This window comes from Musca domestica, unplaced genomic scaffold (genome assembly GCF_030504385.1).
Source record: "Musca domestica strain aabys unplaced genomic scaffold, Musca_domestica.polishedcontigs.V.1.1 3, whole genome shotgun sequence".
NCBI classification, from domain to species: domain Eukaryota; kingdom Metazoa; phylum Arthropoda; class Insecta; order Diptera; family Muscidae; genus Musca; species Musca domestica.
The window spans coordinates 9,264,877-9,282,571 of record NW_026712299.1 but is presented as its reverse complement, the minus strand read 5'-3'; the positions used below and the strand labels follow the sequence as shown (position 1 = coordinate 9,282,571).

The window sequence follows — 17,695 nt, the reverse complement described above, 5'->3', positions numbered from 1 at the left end:
TATATCAATACAAAGTTATAGAATGTAATATATATACACTATAGTGTTTAGATATTATTGTATTTTGTTTATGTGTGTGTGTTTGTTTGTTTGTTTGTATAATGTTTTTAATTACCGCAAAAGCCTGACTAATGACAACGCGCCAATTCAATGGTAAAATTATATCAATGGTATCAATGTCTTTGGCAAAACGATTAACAATTCTACCCAATGGTGTTGTATCGAACATTTCCATAGGCCAACGCACGACATTGTTTATTAGCTCTTGATGCAAGATTTTCGAACAATGGATGCAACCCAATGCCAAGGTTAGCGAAAAGACAAAATGAATTATAACTACAAAAGGGGGAAAGAGAGATACAAGAAAATGATTTTCGGGGAAAAAAAGTAGAAGAACAAGTAGAAGAAGTTATATATAGATTTTTAAATCTAATAAAAATTATACTTTTTTAAGATATTAGTAGCAAAAAACAATGTGTTAGAGCGAAATGGCTCTGGTGCATGTTACTTGAAACAGAAAAAACGGGTGTTAGAAGTGTATAACAGAAATGGGTTTTTATGGAACCACCATTTGGTAGGTTCCTAGAAAAGAGAGATTTGCTTGCAAGCCTATCAAAAACTGTGCTTATTTACAGTGAAATGTGTTCGTGTGTGTGTGTTATACTGTTAAGGTGCTTAGGTGTTTTAAAATTAATTTGTAATTAGTATTTTCTGACAATCCAATTCTTTTCCCAGCATTTTGCTATTAATTTGTTTCAATTATTAACATATTAAATAAATACTATAAATATTTCAATAAATTAAAAAAAAAATAATTTCATAAAAACCATGAATAAATTCATAAAATCATCGATGGTTTATAAAACTATCGAACACTTTGAATATTTCTTATAGATAGACATAAGGTATGTAATGCACAGGGTGAGATGGAAAAACTGCAAGCAACTTCAGACTTTCTATTTCTAAGCCACTCGTCCGACAGCTGTTAAAATTATTCCATTGACAGCTCATTATATTGTTTACAAGCGAACACAAACATTTTGGTGAGAATTTTCCAGAAAAAAAGTTATTCGTGTGGGAATTCAAGCGTGGTAGTGCGATTTCTTTATATTTGGCTGAAAAACCACAAGTGGCTATCGTTAGAGCATAAATCTTTTATGTCCATCGTACCATCGCTCGTTACCGTGATACTGGTAGCGTAGCCCGACGCCAAGGAAGTGGACGGAAGAAAACAGCCACATCGCAGAAATGGTTCGAAAAGTAAAGAAGCGACTTGATCGAAACCCGCGTCGCGGTGGACGAAAAATGTCTCGTGAGCTGACCATATCGAAATATTCCATTCGGCAAATATTGAAAAATGAGCTCGGGATAAAGCCATTGAAATTCAAAAAAGTGTAAAAACTTACACCGCAACAGTAAGGAAATAGACTCCGAAGAGCTAAAGAGTTGCTTCGCTTGGCCGAAAGTGGTAAACTGCAGAATTTGGTTTTCTCCGATGAGAAAACATTAGTTGTCCAGCAAAATAATCGTGTTTACTTGCCAAAGAGGTCAGCTGAAATGTACATCTTCTGTTGGCCACCAGAACTCAATTGTCGGCCATAATGATGGTGTGGGCCGCCATAACAGCGGATGGTCGCTCTCCGCTCGTATTAATCGACCCTTGGCATCAGAATAAATGCCGAATATTTTCGCGAAAATATTGTAGAGGGTGTATTAAAGCCTTGGGCACGCAAACATTTGGACCGCAAATAAATGCCGAATATTATCGCGAAAATATTCTGGAGGGTATATTAAAGCCTTGGGCACGCAAACATTTTGGCCGCAGACCTTGGACATTCCAATAGGACTTAGCACCATTGCACTCAGCACGCTCCAACCAAGAATGGTTACAAAATGAGGTTCCTCGCTTCATTTCCAGCCCACAATGGCCACCAAAATCTCCGGATACCTATCCGTTGGACTATTGTGCCTGGAGTATTTTGGAAAGCATGGTTGGCACTAAAAAACACCAAAGCGTTGAATACCTCAAGCAAGCGCTTCGCCGGGAATAGGCCAAAATGCCGCAGAGCAACATTTGGGCAGCGTGTGACGGTTTCATTGGCCGTTTGAAGGCCAAAATTCGCGCCAAAGGTAACCAATTCGAACAAATCTTAACTTATTCTAAAATTTGATGCTATTTCCGACATTTTTTGTTTTCACTCAATAAAATTTAAAAAAAAAAAATTAATTAAAAATTATGGCGTTTGACTTTGTTGCAGTTTTTTTTATCTCACCCTGCATTTCGTTGTACAATTAATTTCAAAATTTTTCTGATGTCTCGTTTAAATGGAAATGAATGAAAAATTATATAATTAAAAATTAAATGAATTCAAAATTACCGAATATGCTTGTGTTATGACAACACGTAAATTCAATGGCAAAATATTATCAACCGTATCCATGTCTTTAGAGAAACGATTGACAATTCTACCCAATGGCGTTGTGTCGAACAATTCCATGGGCCAACGGAAAACGTAGTCCAACATGACGGCGTGTAAGACTTTGGAACAATAAACACCGCCCAAACCAATAGCAAGGGTTGAAAAGAAACTGGTTATAACTACTCAGGCATGTTAGTGCGGCAGGTGTGTTAGGTGGGTGGTAGAGGTGTTATTATTGTTAAAAAAACAGCATGTGTGGATTACAGTTGTTAAAAGTTTACAAAATTAAAAAGGAAATAAATCGTTAAATAAAGAAAATTAGTAAAAATAAATAAAAAATCAAACCAATTACAAAGAAGCCAGACAGACAATACTGTATAACATACATTTAAGCCGAAAATTTTTAAATTCTTTATAAATAAATAAAAAACAAACATGCAATATATACAAAAAAACTTTACATGCTAAAAGTTCAAAACATTTCTAAAACATAAATAAATTTATAAATAAAACTAAAACAAGCCATGGAAAAGTAAAGTAAAGTAAGTAAAGAGAAACCCATAACAAATAAAACCCTTAACCCAACATTTATGAGACGAATTTCACGATTTCTTTCTTTTTTTCTTTAAGACACACTTTAAAAATTAAAACCATCACCGTTCGATTGGTAAACCAAATGAACTTACCTTGTCCAAAACCAAAGGCACCATACACGCCCAAATACATATCTCGCAGACCCGTGTCGTTGGCCACATTTTTGTCATTGGACCATTTTGTCAACCAGAGATTAGAACCAATTTGAAAAGCTTGGAACACGAAATTCAATATCAATGTGGCCATGGATAGGAAAATGCCCACACTCTTAATGTAATGTTTGTAGACAGCGAATTCAACCTGAAATTGAGAGAGGACAATAAATTATTTGAATTATTTGAAAATTTAAGATATTTTCTATTAAGAGGAAGGTTTATTTTTTATTAAGAGGAGGGTTTGCGATCTTCTACAGAGAGGAGACATTTTATAAATATTTCATAGATGAACGATTTTTTTGCAGGTCTTCCAATATACATATAAACCATTTGGAAGTTGTCTACATAGATAGACCTTTAATAGGATTTCTATGAAACTAATAGCCCTTAAGAGGTATTCTAAGAAAATAATCCGTAGTCAACTTTCGATCTTCTACAGAGAGGAGACATTTTATAAATATTTCATAGATGAACGATTTTTTTGCAGGTCTTCCAATATACATATAAACCATTTGGAAGTTGTCTACATAGATAGACCTTTAATAGGATTTCTATGAAACTAATAGCCCTTAAGAGGTATTCTAAGAAAATAATCCGTAGTCAACTTTCGATAAGTAGCAAAATTTTACTTAAAAACAAGTAAAAAAGCTGTAACTTCGGCCGGGCCGAACTTTGAATTACCTCCACCATTTGGAACGAATTTGGCAATTTTCAAGGCAGAGGCAATCCAATCTACATTATTTGCCTCGGAGGGCCAGATATTCCTCAGCAGACGCTCCTAGATGTTAGGCCTAGTCATTCTTCAGTAGTAGCTTCTGGGGCCAGCTACTGGTAAGCAGAGACCACTCAGTTCAGTAACAATTTAGCAGAGATTTCCGAAGCCAGTTATTTTCAGTGGAGACCACTAAGGGTCAGCTACTCTACAGTTGTGGACTCCCCATCAAAGGTCTCTGAGGTCAGTAACTCTTCTCTGATGCCAGATACCCTACATTAGGTCAGCTACCCTCCAGCAGAGCTTTTTGAGGACTGATACTCTTCAACAAAGGTGTCTGAGGCCAGCTACTCCTCAGCAGAGCCATTTGAGGCCACCTACTTCAGCAGATGTTTCAGAGCTCAGCTACTCTTTAGTAGAGGTTTCTGGGGCCACCCATTCTTCAGCGAAAGTCAGCTACTCTTCACCAGAGGCCAGATACTCTTCAAAAAGGTCTCTGAGCTTAGCTGCTCTTCAGCAGAGGCTTCTGAGGCCAACTACTTTTTAGCAGTGCCCTCCAACTGCCAACTACTTTACAGTTGTGAGCTTTGGGCTCAGCTACTCTTCATCCGATGTCTTTGAGGTCACCTACTCTTTAGCAGTGCCCTCTGACAGCCAGCTACTTTACAGATATGGACTTTGTGGACATCCACTCTTCAGCAGAGGCCTCAGAGGATAGCTACCCTTCAGCAGAGGTTTCTGAGACCAGCTTCAGCAGAGGCCTCTTTTGACGCCCAGCTACTTTACAGTTATGGACATTGAGCATATCCACTATTTAACAGAGGCCTTAGACGACAGCTACTCTTCAGCAGAGTTTTCTGAGGTCAGATTCTGCTCAGCAAAGCATCTTAACTCTTCAGCAGAGTTCTCTAAAGACCGCTACTCTACAGTAGTGCCTTCTTAGGGCCAGCTATTCTGCAGTAGTGATCCGCTACTTTACAGTAGTAGTCTCTAAGACCTTCTTCAGATAAAAGATCTTTTAAAATATTCCTATTTGCCTTCTACCCCTTGATGTTCTGTTCAGCACATTTTACAGATTTTCTATTAATTGACGATCTGGTCTCCATAACAAGTCTGAGGAAATGTTTACAATTGCAGATCTTTAGCAGGAAGAAGCCCTTTCACATGCTTCCTATTGATAAGAAATATTCTGTGACTTTATATGAATATAAAACATTTTATAGGTCTTCTTTACATAGAGGACCCCTTACAGGTCCTATATGGATATAGGACACTTTAAAGGATGACCTTTTCAGGTGTTCTTGGATAGTGAACCCTTTACGTTATTTTAATTAATTTTATTTAAATTATTTCTACAAGATATTTTTCAGATTTTCTTTACATGGAGGATCCCTTACAGCTCATTTATTGATAGAGGAACCTTGATTTTCTATGGACAGAGGACCCCTTTCAGTTCCTTTATGGATATAGGACACTTTACAGGATTTTTTGGGTAGAAGGTCATTTAAAGATCGCTTTGGAAGTAGGCCTTTTATAGCTTTCTTACAAATAGAAGAGGTGTCCTTGGAATAGAAGATCTTTTCAGGAGAGAAGACCCTTTAATCATGTTATTTAAATAGTCACTACAAGATATTTTTCAGATCTTTCAGGTCTAGGTAAGTTATAGACAGAAAACCTTTAAAAGGTTTACGAAAAAACAAGACCCCTAGATGCCTGTTTTTCTACAATTCTCTATAAATAACCTTTGAAAACTATACTTTAGATAAAATATCTTTCAAAAGTCCCTCATAGATTTGAGAAGTTTTTTAAATTTCAACAAAAACCCTCTTAAAGGCCTTGCTTATAGGAAGACTTCTAAAAGGCCTTATTTTCATAAAATTTTGAAAGATTCTCTCTGTAGGGACCCTAAAAAGACCTTTTACGAATCTCTCATAGATTTGAAAAGCTAATAAAATTTCTACTTACACCACCAGTTTGTGATTTTTCAGTCTCAATAAGTTTGCCCTGTTCTTCCATATCCTTCTTGGATGCCACCGTTGTGACGGATGTTTGAGAATCCATGCGTTTGCGGCGTCTTAAGCTGCTGGTACCACTTTCAAAGGAGCGTACGGAACTAAAAACCAAAAAAAAATCAATTTTTAATTTAAGTTTTTCACATTACCATTCCGAAAACTTACACCGAATCCGATAAACTTTCCTGTTTGGCCAATGTAATAACTTTGCGGAATTGATTCTTCAATTCATCCGATTGCAGTGTACCCTCCAATTGTTGTTTAATAACATCCAAATCTTCAGCCTCCTCGCCGCCTTCTTGCAAATGTTGCATTAGGAAATCGGAGAAATCTCCCTTTTTGTTCAACAGCTCTTGATAGGTGCCATTTTCACTGATTTCACCCAATTTCATGACATAAATGTTATCGGTTTGTGGCAAGAATGTAATACCGTGGGTAACCAAAACTCTGGTCTTTTTGGCCAACAGACCTTTGGGTCCGATAACCTGTTCGAAAATGTGTTTGCCTACATGTGAATCGACAGCACTCAAAGGATCATCCAAGAAATACAGATCAGCATCACTGTACACGGCGCGAGCCATGGAAATACGTTGCTTTTGACCACCCGACAAATTAATACCTTTTTCACCAATTTCTGTCTGATCGCCAGCCGACAACATTTCAATGTCGGGACGTAAGGCACAGGCATCGATGACACGATTATAACGTTTACGATCATATGGTTTGCCAAAGAGAATATTATCACGCAGCGTTGAGTTTTGAATCCATGCCTGTTGGGGTACATAGGCAATTGAGCCAACGGTATTAACAGTGCCGGAAATTTTTTCCATTTCTCCCAGATAGGCTTGAACCACGGAAGATTTACCCGAACCCACAGTACCAACGATGGCACAGAGGGTATTCTTCTTGACATGCATGTTGATGTTTTTCAGGGTAATTTCACCATCGCCCCACGAGAAAGTACCATTTTCAATGGACAAAGGATGGGCTGTATGGGAAGCAGAGAGGTTAATAGAAGGATATGAATGAATCATATGAAATTCTCTGGACTTACGTTTCTTGGGATCATGTTGTACATTATTGGGATCCAATTCTTCACTGTTCATGAATTTATTGATACGACTCACAGAGACTTGTGTCTAGGGGCAGAAGGTTTAAGATTAGTCAAAAGTAACAACAAAACGTTAACACACAAAACATGCATTGTTTAAGCAAAACCAAAACAGAAAATGTTAAATCCATAACAAAATAATTAATAAACAAATTATTATTACAAAATTAAATAATTTTTGTTATGGGGCAATTTAATGTTTAACACCAGGTATTGTTAGTTATTTAAGTGGATTTTGATTTCAAGGAATGGAATGAGGTGCAAGGATTTTTTTGTTTCAGGTTTTATTTGGGATTAGGATATGTATTTGTTAAAGGAAATTTTAGGGCAGTCTAATAATGCAAAGAAAATTTTTTGAATTGTATCAGGTTAGGGGTTTAATTTGGGATGAGGATGTTTGGTGAAGGAAAAGTTAAGGGCTGTCTAAAAATGTGTCAAGGAATAAAATTAGCTGTGGAGGTTTTTGGTTTTAGGTTAAGGCTTTGTTTGTAATGAGGATATGTGTGTGGTAAAAAAAAATTAGGGAAGATTTTTTTTTTAGGATGAGGATTTTTGGTAAAGGAAAAAAGGGGCAGTCAAAAAATGTTTGTTGTTTGTAAATAAAGGCTTTGGAAAATGAATTTTTTTCTTGAAATTTTGGAAGGTGCCATTTTACATTAAAAATGTTTGTTGGGCAAGATGAGATTAATAAAATTGATTTCAAAAAAAAAAAAAAAAAAAAAAAAAAACAAGTAAAATAATATCAGTCGGTTTTGCCGAGAGATCTGACCTAAGACTGTTATAAATATTACAATGTGCCAGAAATGGACTATATCGACTACTAAAAAATTTTTTTGGAAAGTGTGGAAATATGCGTGAGCTAACAGATATAGTCGACCAAAGTATTCCATTTTCATACTTCATCTAATACAGATACAAATATTGGTATGTGAAAATCGAAATTTTATATTCAATTTTATGCGAAGTCATAAATTCCGGTAAAATACATATTCATATCAGATTTCTGGTTAAATTGTGGTGAGGTGCAAGAAGGGGTTGCCAGGTATATATCGTATTCACAACAGATCTTGCATTGGCAAAAATATTTGAATGTGTGAAATTTGAAGAGAGTTGGATGATTAATTCGCGTTTTGTTTTTCAAATCTTGAAGCCTATTTGGGGAGGTACCGGAATCAATGGTCCGATCTCTACCATCTTTATAACAGATATTGTGTTATCGAAATTGTTGAGATGTGTGAAATATGAAGAGAACCGGATCGTTTTGTTTATTCACAACTTTGACCCTTTGTAGGGTAGGTACCAGAAGGAATAGTCCGATCTCTACCGTATTTATAACAGATCTTGTGTTGATGGAAATATTGAGATGTACCAAGTCTAAGTGTAATCGGGCGTTATTTTCGCGTTGTGTGAGTTTCATGGTTACTCAAAATGTTAACCCTTTGTGGGGGAGGTAGCAGAAGAAGTGGACCGATATATTCCCTCTTCACACCATGAGTTAATAAAAATATTGTAATGTGTGTAATATGAAGAGAATCGGATGCTTATTTCGGATATTTTGATCGTTTTGAATTTTCAAAATGTTAACCCTTTGTGGAAGAGGTACCAGAAGAATTGGACGATCTCTACCATCTTTATAACAGATCCTGTGTTTATGGAAATATTGAGATGTCCCAAGTCTGAATGGAATCGGATATCAATCTCGTGTTTTATGAGCTTCATGCATATTCAAAATTTTGACCCTTTGTGGGGGAGGTACCAGTAGGAGTGGGCCGATATATTCCATTTTCACACCACACATTTAGTTAATAAAATTATTGGGATGTGTGAAATTTGAAGACAGTCAGACCCTTACATCATATTTTATAAGAGTTATAATTATTAAAAATTTTGGAGTTTTGCAGGGAGGTACTTGATGGAGTGTACCGCTATTGTCCATTTTCACACCTGACCTAGCACTGATGCAAACATTAGGAATTGCAAAGTTTGAGCAAAGTCGTATTATCCTTTCTCTTTCTGTGCAGAAAATATATTTTTTTGAAAATGTCGACCTTTTGTGGGGGGAGGTACCAGAAAGAGTAGACCGATATATTCCATCTTCACGCCAGACCTTGGGTTAATACAATTATTGGAATGCATGGAATTTGAAGACAATCGGACTCTTACAACACATTTTATTGGAGTTGTAATTATTCAAAATTTTGACTCTTTGCGGGGCAGGTACTGGATGAAGTGGACCGATATTATCCATTTTCGCACATGACAAAGTTTGAGAAACATCGGATTATATTTTCTCTTTCTGTGCAGTAAATTATTTTCTTTGAAAATTTTGACATTTTGTGGGGGAGGTACCAGAAGGTGTGGACCGATATTGCACATCCCCGAACTCGATCTAAGTTTGACAATAATATTACGATGTACCAAGTTTAGATCAAATCGGATCCCTTCCCTCCCTTCGAGAGTTATCGTGCGCACCAGCCAGCCAGACAGACAGACGGACGGACATCGCTAGATCGACTCCAATTGTCCTGAAACGGATTTGGCCCAAAGAGACCTAATCTAAAAACACGATATTACGATGATGCACGTTTTGGACGCATCAAATATACCCTCCCTAGCCCTATGACTCAGGGTATAAAAAAACAATAGAATATGGGAAAACCAAATCAGCGAAAATTTTCAAAGAAATTAAGGGACATATATAATAATCGAACACGATTCTGATTTAAATTCATAAAAATAGGTATGTGTTTTAAGAGGATTGGATCAAAGGGGGGATTAATTTAAATTGTTAGATAATTAATACAAAAAATAACGAAAATATTTACAAAATAAAAACTAGAACATAAACTTTTTTAAAGCATTAATTCTAAGGATTAAACAATTTTATCAAATAATGATTAAACAATTTTATCAAAACTTATTTTAGGGGAAGGCTCTCACAGGGATACATTTGGAATGTAACAGTATAACACATACAACATTAAGGATTGAGGTGGGGAATAATTGTAAAAGGTGGAGGGAATTATTACAAATTACAATAAACAGGCAATAACAAACAAGGGAACAAACAAAAGAAATCTTTTGAAAGGTTGCACAAGCCAAATCCAGATCAACAGATAATTGGAACAACCTTTTGAAAAGATTTCTCTAAACAAAACATAACACACAAAACTATCTTCTTTCCCATGAAGGACAAGAAGTAGTGGCTTGGAAAAACTTACTTGAACCAAATTCGATATCAACATGGGCAACATGGTTAATGGGAAACGTAAGATATTGAATAATGATAATGAGACAAATGTTTTAGTAGCATCGAGAACATTATTTTCATCAATTAGAACGTATGTGGCAAATGTGACCAATGATACCTATAATAATTGAAAAAAAATGTAAGAGAATTTAATAAAATGGCATGTAACAAGAAAGAAGAAGAGATAGTTATATAAGAATAAGAAAAAAGAAGGAAAGTTGTAATCGATATGTTGATGTTGTAGAATCCAATAACCCTTCGATGATGTTTCTTTTCTCGACTCAAAAAGCTTTGCTGGTAGATAAGAGGTTTTTGTTGATAATATGAATCTGTATTGATATTATTCCATGAGTTTTTGGTGGCTTGTTAGGTTCTTTTTCTTTTTGTTGTATATACCTCTGCAATATCCACCATTAACATTGGTATTGTGATCATGGGCAAATTCATTGCTTCAAAAAGTGACAGACCCACAAACACCTTGGTGGGTGTTAAAACGTTCTCATCACTGACCAAAACATAAGTGCCAAAGGTTATCAGAGAAATCTTAATTTTGGAGGATTTAAAAGAAATTCAATAAAATTATTTGACATCATTTTTGTTTACATATATGACGTGGCGTTACATCTCCAGGGCATCAGCTGAAAAGAAATTAAAACTTTGCGCTTTTTTCCAAAGTTAGCGAGGACTTACCAAGAATGGGGCACAAGACCACAAGAACGAGGTACTGGCATTCAAATAAGCTGTAGATTTCAGGGTGGCAATTTCTTTCTCACGGATCTCCAACACTTGTTTCTCAAAGCTAGGCTCCCAGGCATACAATTTCAAAACCTAAAAGAAAAATGAATTTTAGAAATAACCCAGCCACACACATATTTATCTCACTCACTTTAATACCACTCAAAACTTCATTCATTAGTTTGACACGTTCATCCTTGTATTTCATTTGTCGTATTTGATAGGTCTTGATGCGATTGGCAATAACACCGTTGACGGGAATCAAAACAATCATTACAGCCAGACCGGCCAGAACGGAGGGACCCAACAATTGCCACAAGAAATACAAAGCCAAACCGATTTGCAACGGAGCCGACCACAACATATTCAAATAGGTTGTTAAATCCATAAAACGTTGAGCATCCACAGCCATTAAATTGACAATTTCACCCACTGTCGACTCTTTCCTCGTGGCATTGGACAAAACCAAAGCTTTGCGATAAATAGCATTAATCAAGGCCGTACGAATACGTAGACCCACAATGAACATGCGATGGAAATATTGACCCAAGATTATTGTTTGTACAGCAGCCAAAAGGAAAAGTAGTACTGCATAGAATATACCCTTCCATTGTGGTTGTTTCTCGTCTTCATAATCTTCCACAAAGCCAATAATCCAACGCAGCACTTGGGGTTGGGCAAATGTCAAGACATCGGTCATTAACTTCATCATGGATCCAAAGAGGAAAACTCCACCAAATGATTTAATAATGGGAGGCATAATTGAGGCATCACCCTTCTTCTTGCCATTCTTGGCACCATGAGGATTGTCAAACGAAACCTTGCCATTGCTGAATTTCACCTTTGGTTGATTGGGATCGACTTTATAGTTCTTACGCACATTCTTGTTCCAATAGTAGGCAAAGATAGGCATAACTTCCTTACAGCTGTCCTGTGGCCTTAAATCCCACAAATCCTTTTCTTCCAAGGGATTTCGGTAACCTCTCCAGGCCATGGTATCAAACCATTGGTACGTAATGCGTGACAGAAAACTGGCTGAATTTTCGGGTATCTCCTTATCCGTGCGCTGATATTTGGTTTCCCTCGGTCTGGCATCGGCAAAACAGTTCAGAAACAGCATGGCACAGCAAAAAGCAAAATAGATCATAAAACTAACATATTTATATTCATCCCATGAATAATCCGGTTGATCACTCAGCGACGACTCTACCACTTGTGAACGAATGCGTTCAGCTCGCACCTCGGTGCGACATCTAGGAATTGAGAATATTGTTAATAGGAACCAGAATAGGAATTGACAACCGGATGTTTGGACGCCATATTTGCGATTCAATGGAATGAAGATCAGTATGAGAGCCTGCAACAGAGAGAGAGAGAGAGAGAGAGAGAGAGAGAGAAATTTAATATTGAATGTTGAGATGTAAAGAGAGAGATAATAAAAAGATATGCTTTTAAAATATCGCAGATAATGTATCTACGTTATCCAAATAGAGTGGATAAGGTATCTACGTTATACAAATGTTTCGGATAAGTATCTATGTTGTCCAAATGGCGTGATTAAGGTGCCTACGTTATCCAAATAACGTGGATAAGGAATCTATGTTTTCCAAATATTGTGGATAAAATATCTACATCATCCATCTGTGTTATCCAAATGGTGTAGATAAGGTATCTGCGTTATCCAAATGTTTCAGATAAGTATCTATGTTATCCAAATGACGGGGATAAAATATTTTTGAGTTTATATTACGTATCTGTGTTATCCAAATAGCTTAGATAAAGTATCTACGCTATCCGAACAGAGTAGATAAAGAATCTATGTCGTGGATAAAGTATCTACGTCATCCAAATGATGTGGATAAGTATCTATGTTATTCAAATGACGTGGATAAATGTTTTTGTTATCCAAACACCGCGTATAATGTATCTGCGTTATCCAAATAGCGTGGATAAGCCATCTATGTTATCAAAATGCCACGGATAATGTATCTGCGTTATCCAAGTAGCATGGATAAAGTATCTACGTTACCCAATTGTCCTAGATAAGGTATCAACATTATCCAACTGGTGTGGATAAAATGTTTTTGATATACAAATGACGCGGAAAAGCTATCTATGTTATCCAAAAGTCGCGAATAATGTATCTACGTTATCCAAATGCCGCGGATAATGTATCTGCATGGTCCAAATAGCGTGGAAAAAACTATGTTTTCAAATGTCGTGGACAAGGTTTCTACAACATCCAAGTAGCGTGGAAAAAGCATATACGTTATCCAAATGCCGTAGATAAGGTATTAACATTATCCAGCGAGTGTAGATAAAATGTTTTTGTTATCCAAATGACGTAGATATGTGGACTATGTTGTCCAAATGTCGCGGATAATGTATCTACGTTATCCAAATTATGGGATAATGTATCTGCATTCTCCAAATAGCGTGAATAAAGAATCTATGGTTGCCAAATGTTGTGGATAAGGTATCCACGTTATCCAAATGATGTGGATAAATTTCTCTATTATCCAAAGGACGTGGATAAGATATCTACGTTATCCAAATGATGTGGATAGATAACTATGTTAATCAAATGACGTGGATAAAATATTTTTGTTATCCAAATACCGCGTATAATGTATCTGCATTATCCAAATGACGTGGATAAGCCGTGTATGTTATCCAAATGCCGCGGATAATGTATTATTCAAATGTCGTGGATAAGGTATCTACATTATCCGAATAGCACGGATAAAATGTTTTTACGATCCAACGCCTTAGATAAGCCATCCACGTTATCCAAATGCTGTGGATAATGTATCTACGTAATCTAAATAGTATGGATCAGGTACCTGTGTTATCCAAATTAGTTGGATAAAGTATCTAATTCATCCAATTGTCGTGGATTAGGTATCTAGAGTATCCGAATAGGGCGAATAAAATATGTTTGTTATTCAAAGGCTTGGATAAACCATCTATGTTATCCAAATTGCCCGTATAATGCATATACGTCACCAAATATCGTGAAAGAGATTCCTATATTATTCTAATTACCCGGATAAAATATCTTTGTTATATAAATTGTGCAGATAAGTATCTATGTTATCAAAAGAAGGTATCTACCATATCCACATGTATTAGATAATGATATATATTTCCAAATGACTTCTGTTAAGTATCTACATATTCCAAATGGCTTGGATAAGACAAAAATACAAACGATTCGGTTTCTACATGACATGGATAAGGTATTAACTTTCTTAACTGACGTAGACGTTATCGGAATTATCCGAAAACATGAGTAATGTTCTATGATTCATTTCAAGCGATTATCCACTGCATGACTTTCAAAATATGATTGGAAACAACGAGGAACTATGCGCAGAAAATATTACTAAGCTATAAATGAAATTGTTAAGTATCACATACATGTGCTGGATATACGTAAATAGAAATCTACATAGTTTACAATTTCTATAAATAATATTGATATTAGAAAACCACTTCCTATAAAAAAAAACTACTAAAATTAAAATAAACAATCATTTTACAACTGCACACAGTTTATAGTTTTGCTCTCTTGTATCTAGAGATGAAATGTGTAATATATAAATTTGAATTACTATTGTCAGCCCTTGTTCAAAATATTTACATTGTAGACAAACAATTTGTGTTTTTTTGTTAGCTTATCTTCAAACTTCAAAAGCTTTTTTCCAACAGAAGACACCGTCCAAACCACTTGAATAACGGTATTTCGATTATCAAAATCAATCATTCAAACAATATTACATCAAATTTAATAGATACTTACAAATGTGGCAAACTTTATGACGGGCGTCCATATTTCAACCGGATAGATAAAATCGGCTGTGTCTTCATTGCCCTTTCCCACCATTGCCATTATAAAGTCAATGGCTGTCAGCACTAGTAGACCCAAGGTCAGCAATAATTTACTTATGTTTAATTTATTCCATGGTATATTCTTATCTAGACTGGCCTTCAGATAGTAAAAATCGAATATACAAAATGCCCAGAAGAAGGCACATGGTGCCCATACTAGAACGGTTTGTTCGAAGCAGGGTGTAAAATCAGGATCAAATGTATACCAGGTTTCGTTGAGATCCTGCAAGAGATTTGTTCAGAAAAAAAAACAACAACAATGAATTACTATAAACAAAAAAATGTAGAATTACAAGGTTATTTTAGTCATGATTTTCCCACACATTTGTCGATGAGGGTGGGTGGCGGCAATGTGGCATGGGAGGTAAATATTAGCAACAAATTAAAGTGATTATAAAACACATTGCTCTTTCTATATGCGTGTGTATCGAGTGTGGGATAAACGAACACCAACATTGAATGAAATCAAAACTTACCCAGAATTTCGAACCACAAAACTCATCCATTGCCGAATGAGTTGTGTCTTCCATTGTGTTGTGTTTTCCTTTGGGGGCGTCTGCAATCCTCTAATTCAGGCGTCTCTTTTTCCCAACTACCAAAAGGAGAAGGGTTTCCACAAACCGCGACCGTTGTTTATTTGTTTAGCTTGCCAAATGATGATGATTCCGTGAGCAAGCTAAACGCAAACGCTGCGAAACGTGCTATCGCTGAGAACAAAAAATAACAACAAAAAAAAGAGGAGAGGAGAATTATAATTATTAAAAATAACAGCTGATTTTTGTTATTATTTTGCAAAACAAAACAAGGAAAACAAAGAAGTTTTCAGTGTTGTCAATTCAGCGGAGTTTTTATAAACGTCGATTTAAATAAAAACGTGAAATAAGAAAAAATTAAGAGGTTTAAATTTGATTTTCTCAAAAATTATGTATAACCATGACTTTTCACTTTTTGTATTCCCTTTGCCAAGATATTTTAATTTCGTGAGTCAACATCTGGCGCTCAATTCTTGTTCTAAGAAAAGGTCTGTTCCAGCATTACAAGAAGTTAAGACTTTTCACTTCGATGACCGATTTTCACTTTATGTTATATTAGAAAATTGCAAAACTGGTAGAACATAGCAAAAATGTAAAACAATAACATTTAATGTGGCGTTTCCACTGCACTTGATTCGCTCTCTATTCGTTGTTTGACCCTTAACTATGAAAAAACTACCTAATTCTTCACACAAAATTTCCTGAGCGAACACTCATATTTGTACGTTGTTCAAATCAAATCACTCTCAGAACAACGAAAAAATATGTCCCATCCCTAACAAATGAGAGCATTTATCGAAAAAATAAATTGTGACATTTAAAAATTAAAAATAGAAAAATTTTATGAAATTTTAAAAATTTTTGGGAAGACTGAAAATTATGAATGAAAACTACAATGTTGAATGGCGTATGTACATTCAAACGAAAGTAAATTTTGTTTTCTCTTTTATTCGAGGTACGCATTTTGTCCACGAGTTAAAATTTCCACAGAAAACGCAAACAAAAGAGGCAACATTTTCAAAATGTTTCTATCGGCAAAAAAAATGTTTGACAAGTGTCTCTCCAGCAGAATTTAAAAATGGAAAATCACAAAAATGTGTTCAAAATGTGAACATTTACACAAAAAGTTGAAATCGTGAATGAAAATTGTAAAATTAATGATATAATAAATCTTTGGGAGGAAAACAATAAATTCTTCTATTCATATTAGTGAGAATTTCATGTATTTTCGTATATATTCCCATTGAAATCAACAAACAAAATTTTTGAAAAAAGGAATTATTTTACTATGAATTACGAATCGTGCCGTATGAACGGGTTAATTCGTGTACCTAATTCTGAGAGCGAACGTTGTTCGGTTTTCAATGGAAACATGCTATAAAGCAAAGAGATATATTTGTCGAGAAATTTCGGGGGCAGAAATTTTGTAAATAATTTATTTATACCCTCCACTTTGGAAGGGAGGATATATTAACTTTCCAATTCCGAATAAATATATTCATAATCAGCATAAAATTCTAAGTTGATTGAAAATTCTATGTCCGTCTGTCTGTTGAAATACCACATTATTTGAGCTTCAAAATTTAGCAGAACAATTTGTATTGTGACAGGGTTGGTTGGTATTTAAAAATGAGATATACCGTCTTGATATAGCCGCTATATAACGGTACCTCTCGATATTTTGTATTTTGATGAATATTACCTCATTTTTTCCACGCATTTGTCTAAAAATTGGTATTTGTAGGTCATAATGGTTTCCAGCTCGTGTGACGAAACATTGTATGTATAGGTCCAAGTTCTTGCATAGCCCCCTTATAACGGTACCTCCCTATTTTTGGTATATTGATGGTCATTGCCACATTTTTTCAAGGATTCGTCTAAAAATTGGTACTTTTAGTTCACAATGGATTCTAGCTTCGTTTGCGAAACATTGTACCATGAATCCATGTATATAACGGCACTTCCCGATATTCGGTATTTTGATGATTTTAGCGACATTATTGACAGACACTGTTTCAAATTTGGAATTTAAAGTTCGTAATGGATACTACAGGGTATGACAGAAAATTGTCCACGATCTTCGTATAGCCATCGAGTTTATGATGATTTTAGCGACATTATTCAGCGGAATTGTTTCAAATTTTGGTATTTGAAGTTCGTAATGGATACTACAGCCTATTACAGAAAATTTATTTATTTATTTATTCATTTCATACCATAATACTAAAGCCTCCAGGGCCAATGAATAGTATTAATAACGTAATTATGCTCCAAGTAGAAAA

At 35.5% G+C, this 17,695-nt stretch overlaps 1 protein-coding gene across 17 annotated transcripts in view; it reads right to left on the bottom strand.

Annotated features, from left to right (window-relative positions):
• The window catches only part of LOC101899511 (multidrug resistance-associated protein 1), a 73,515-nt gene that overhangs the window by 34,255 nt on the left and 21,565 nt on the right, over positions 1 to 17,695 (bottom strand). For 9 of the 17 annotated variants that reach the window (XM_059124642.1, XM_059124646.1, XM_059124640.1 and 6 more), the window contains exons 2-10: positions 15,357 to 15,581; positions 14,792 to 15,103; positions 11,141 to 12,346; positions 10,945 to 11,082; positions 10,226 to 10,372; positions 6,948 to 7,032; positions 6,059 to 6,881; positions 5,847 to 5,994; positions 3,107 to 3,314 (exon numbers count right to left, since the gene is read on the bottom strand). In XM_059124642.1, the coding sequence (XP_058980625.1) occupies positions 3,107 to 3,314; positions 5,847 to 5,994; positions 6,059 to 6,881; positions 6,948 to 7,032; positions 10,226 to 10,372; positions 10,945 to 11,082; positions 11,141 to 12,346; positions 14,792 to 15,103; positions 15,357 to 15,410 (3,121 nt within the window). In that variant the 5' untranslated portion in view covers positions 15,411 to 15,581. Of the gene's footprint in view, positions 1 to 115; positions 337 to 2,378; positions 2,600 to 3,106; positions 3,315 to 5,846; positions 5,995 to 6,058; positions 6,882 to 6,947; positions 7,033 to 10,225; positions 10,373 to 10,650; positions 10,798 to 10,944; positions 11,083 to 11,140; positions 12,347 to 14,791; positions 15,104 to 15,356; positions 15,588 to 17,695 lie in introns of all 17 variants that reach the window. The other 8 variants (XM_059124652.1, XM_059124648.1, XM_059124655.1 and 5 more) reach the window with 5 other exon arrangements.